The sequence below is a fragment of the Sesamum indicum genome, unplaced genomic scaffold (assembly GCF_000512975.1).
Source record: "Sesamum indicum cultivar Zhongzhi No. 13 unplaced genomic scaffold, S_indicum_v1.0 scaffold00739, whole genome shotgun sequence".
NCBI classification, from domain to species: domain Eukaryota; kingdom Viridiplantae; phylum Streptophyta; class Magnoliopsida; order Lamiales; family Pedaliaceae; genus Sesamum; species Sesamum indicum.
In genome coordinates, this window is record NW_011628566.1 from 234 (window position 1) to 3,987 (window position 3,754).

At 34.7% G+C, this 3,754-nt stretch overlaps 1 protein-coding gene across 2 annotated transcripts; it reads left to right on the plus strand.

The window, feature by feature from the left end:
- Window positions 1–210: 210 nt before the first annotated feature.
- LOC105180329 (protein CHROMATIN REMODELING 20) lies at window positions 211–3,425 on the plus strand (the record flags this gene model as incomplete). Of its 2 annotated transcripts, none has more annotated exon segments than XM_020691653.1 (7): window positions 211–349; window positions 1,154–1,303; window positions 1,378–1,433; window positions 1,525–1,828; window positions 2,529–2,661; window positions 2,967–3,016; window positions 3,196–3,425. In XM_020691653.1, coding segments are annotated over 7 exon segments (953 nt in total), but the record flags the coding sequence as incomplete, so codon positions are not given.
- Between the last annotated feature and the right edge of the window lie 329 nt (window positions 3,426–3,754).

Genomic DNA, 3,754 nt, shown 5'->3' on the forward strand with positions numbered 1-3,754 from the left:
CACCAGGAATTTTTGATAACCAGTTGTGTTCTCAACTTAAGTTGTTCTGTCTGTTATAGCATACCTGTCCTGTTATATTCGACCTCTATAAACTTAAGCTAAGTTTTGTACTTCTTAGGTGATATAAAATCCCGAAAGCATGAAAAGTAAATATGAAGCTCTTTGAAAAAAATCCTGGATATAAATTTTCCTTGCTTTGTTTATCAGGGATAAAAGGGTTGAGTTGCTATCGAAGTGGAGAACAAAAGGTGGTGTCTTCTTAATTGGCTATGCTGCATTCCGCAATTTGTCCCTTGGAAAGTATGTTAAGGATCAAAACATGGCTAAGGAGATTAGTCATGCACTTAAGGTAATCTGAGATATGTATGTCTGAACCTGGCAAGGGGCCATAAGGGAATCAATTTATTTATCTTTCCTACTTTAGATTTGCCATTTATTCCTTGTCTCTTTTCCTCTCATTAACTTGATTGGCATTTGCTTTTTGTTGTGGTCTGGCTGAATTGTGTTTTTTTAACTATATTATGCCAGAAATATCAAGACTTTATATTCGAATGTGTGCAGCTGTTCTATCCTGTCGACATTTTTTCTTGATGGTCTTGCTTACTTTAGCAGATAGTTGATGTTACATATGGAAAAGGATATTAGATGCTTGGAATTTGATTAATAATAGAACTGATAAGTTTGAGAATTGTGTTAACCACGATGCCATCTCAATCTTCTCTTTTTATACTAATATGAAGATGTCTTATCCTATTTTATCCTGGCTGTAGTACAATTCTTATTCAGTAATTATAAATTTATATTTGCATTTTGTCATTTAAGCAAGATATTGGAAATTAAAAGCTTTCCATTGTTCTATTTTGTCATTTGAAATACTGTCAAAATAATAAAGGAACTAAAGACTCACTATTACCACGTTTAAGCAGTTTCATTCTTGGGCATTAACAGTCTAAATACTTCTGCACTCATATATCCTTTTCTATGACTCACTAACTAAAGCTTCAAACTAGGGAAGGTATGTTTTGAGATGTTTACTTTTGATACATTTTCTTTGTCTTTTGCTTTGTGCAGCATGACCTCTGGATTTTTTGATTAGTCTTATTAATTCTTATCTGTTACTTAGCTTAGAAGGAAAATTTGTATTTATTTCCAGGTTGGGCCTGATATTCTTGTCTGTGATGAGGCTCATATCATAAAGAACACAAAGGCTGACACAACCCAGGCATTGAAACAAGTGAAGTGCCAGAGGAGGATTGCATTAACTGGATCACCTCTTCAGAACAATTTGATGGAGTACTATTGTGTACGAGTTTCGAACTTATGATTTTGGGGTTTGGATATTATGTGCCTTGATCATCTTAATTTTTTCTGGAACAGATGGTTGATTTTGTTAGAGAAGGATTTCTTGGTAGCAGCCATGAGTTTAGGAATCGGCAAGACTCTTAACTTGTACCCTACTAATGTTACATTCTATTGAGTGTGTTGTCTTCGTGCCTCCTTATCATCCTTTTTAATCTTTTACAGTTTCCAAAATCCAATAGAAAATGGCCAGCACACCAGTTCTACTGTGGAAGATGTAAAGATAATGAATCAAAGATCTCATATTCTGTATGAACAGTTGAAAGGATTTGTTCAGAGGACGGACACCAGCGTGGTTAAAAAAGATTTACCCCCCAAAACTGTATTTGTTATAGCAGTGAAGTTATCTCCTTTACAAAGGGAACTCTACAAAAGGTTTCTTGATGTTCACGGTTTTACGAAGGACAAGGCCTCTGGTGAAAAGATATTTAAGAGATCTTTTTTTGCTGGGTACCAGGCTTTAGCTCAGGTATACACTTGTGTTGCTTAATCATTGGCTTTGTGATGCAATAATTACTTTTATATTCATGCAGCTTTCTTTTTTAAAAGTTAAAGCCATTACCATAGTCTTGTAGAATTTTCTTTGCGAATCATTTATTGGAGTAGCTTAATTGAAAGTATTATTGTATATCTTGACACACACTCACAACACACATACAGTTGCTGAACTGTATTGTTGAGTATATGTTTCAAATTCGAGATCTACAGGCATCAATATGACTTGATTCAACCTACCAAAGCTTTGTCTCATATGGATATAAGGTGCTCTGTTGGTCTTGTTCTGTATTTTGATATATCAACAAATGATGTTTCAATCCATATGAAGAGTTATTAATATATTCATTAACTTGAATCTAGTATCATAGTGATGCCAACAGGGGAAAAAGGGCTAACTTCCTTCTTTTGAGTAATACAATTCATGTCTTTGCACTTTCTAATTTTTGTCAACTTTGACCACTTTTTGGGGCTCATACTCATTCGTTTTTGAACATCTTAACTTAATATTTATTATTGTTCAAACAGAGTTCATCCGTTCCTCGTTAATACCCTTATTTTTGTTGCATATTTATTGAAGTTATAGAAACTCTTATGGATACAAAGAGTTGCAATGCCCATCATCTTCTTCTGGAATGTATGTCAGTTTCAATGAGTTGCATGTTTCTCTTTAGATATGGAACCATCCTGGAATTTTGCAACTGATGAAAGAAAACAAAGACTGTGGCAAATTTGAAGATGTAGAAAATTGTCTTCCAGATGATAGCTCAAGTGATGAGAACTTGGACTACAATTTGATTTCTGGAGGTACTTCTAAATGTGCATCTTAGGCACTTTCTTCCATTATTAAGCTGGAGTACATTTTGTTGGTTAACTAGTTTGTTCATATCTTTGGAACATTTTATTACCTAGAAAACATGAGTCTCATTTACCGTCAATGCAAAGTTCAACTCAGCCTGCTTCTGGTAGTGTTTCAGCCAGCTCAGTGTATTTGGGAATGCTGTCCTAATGACAAGGGCAACATTATATTAAAAGACTTTGCTTATATGCTTGCATGTATCTCTAATGGACTATGGTTCAGGCTTTATTGTTCTGCCAAATGTTGCTTGCAGAGAAGCGGGGCAATCCTCACAGAAAACTTGGTAACGCATTTATATACATGGTGAGTTATATCGTCTTTGATTCAATTATGATACTGTCATATAACACTCTTCTTATTTCGCTTTGCCTGCAAAATCATCTTCTTAATTAGTTTGGCTTGGTTTAAACTCTGCTTTCAGAAGTTTAATCAATTTCAATGCCTTCTGTTATGTTTCTTCACCTAATTGTTTCAATTGCTAGCAGGACTGGTGGAGAGAGTTTCTTCAGGACAATACTTACAAGGAGGTCAATTACAGTGGCAAAATGGTTTTGCTACTTGATATCCTGACAATGTGCTCATACATGGGTGATAAGGCACTGGTCTTTAGCCAGAGCTTATTAACTTTGGACCTGATTGAATTTTATCTTTCAAAATTGCCTCGTCCAGCAAAGAATGGAAAATGTTGGAAGAAAAGGAAGGATTGGTACAGGTGCATATGGATACTTTTAACTTGCTTAACACTATACGGATATAGAAATCTGGACTGACCAATAATGATCTTGTCATCTGTCTTCAATCCCTCACTGAGATTTGATCTACATGCATTAGCTAATCACTATGTTACAACTGAAAAAGAAAAAATTAAAAGAAGAAAAAGAAAAAAGCTTGTCACTATGTTATTTGTTTTTCTTATATGGATTTTCATGGAAATCGCAAACTTCATTAATCTATAATGAATTGTGAAAGAAAAAAGGAGCCTGTTGTTGGGTGTTGTTTGACATCTATAATGCCATTTTTTTCAGCCTCCTGTTCACACAC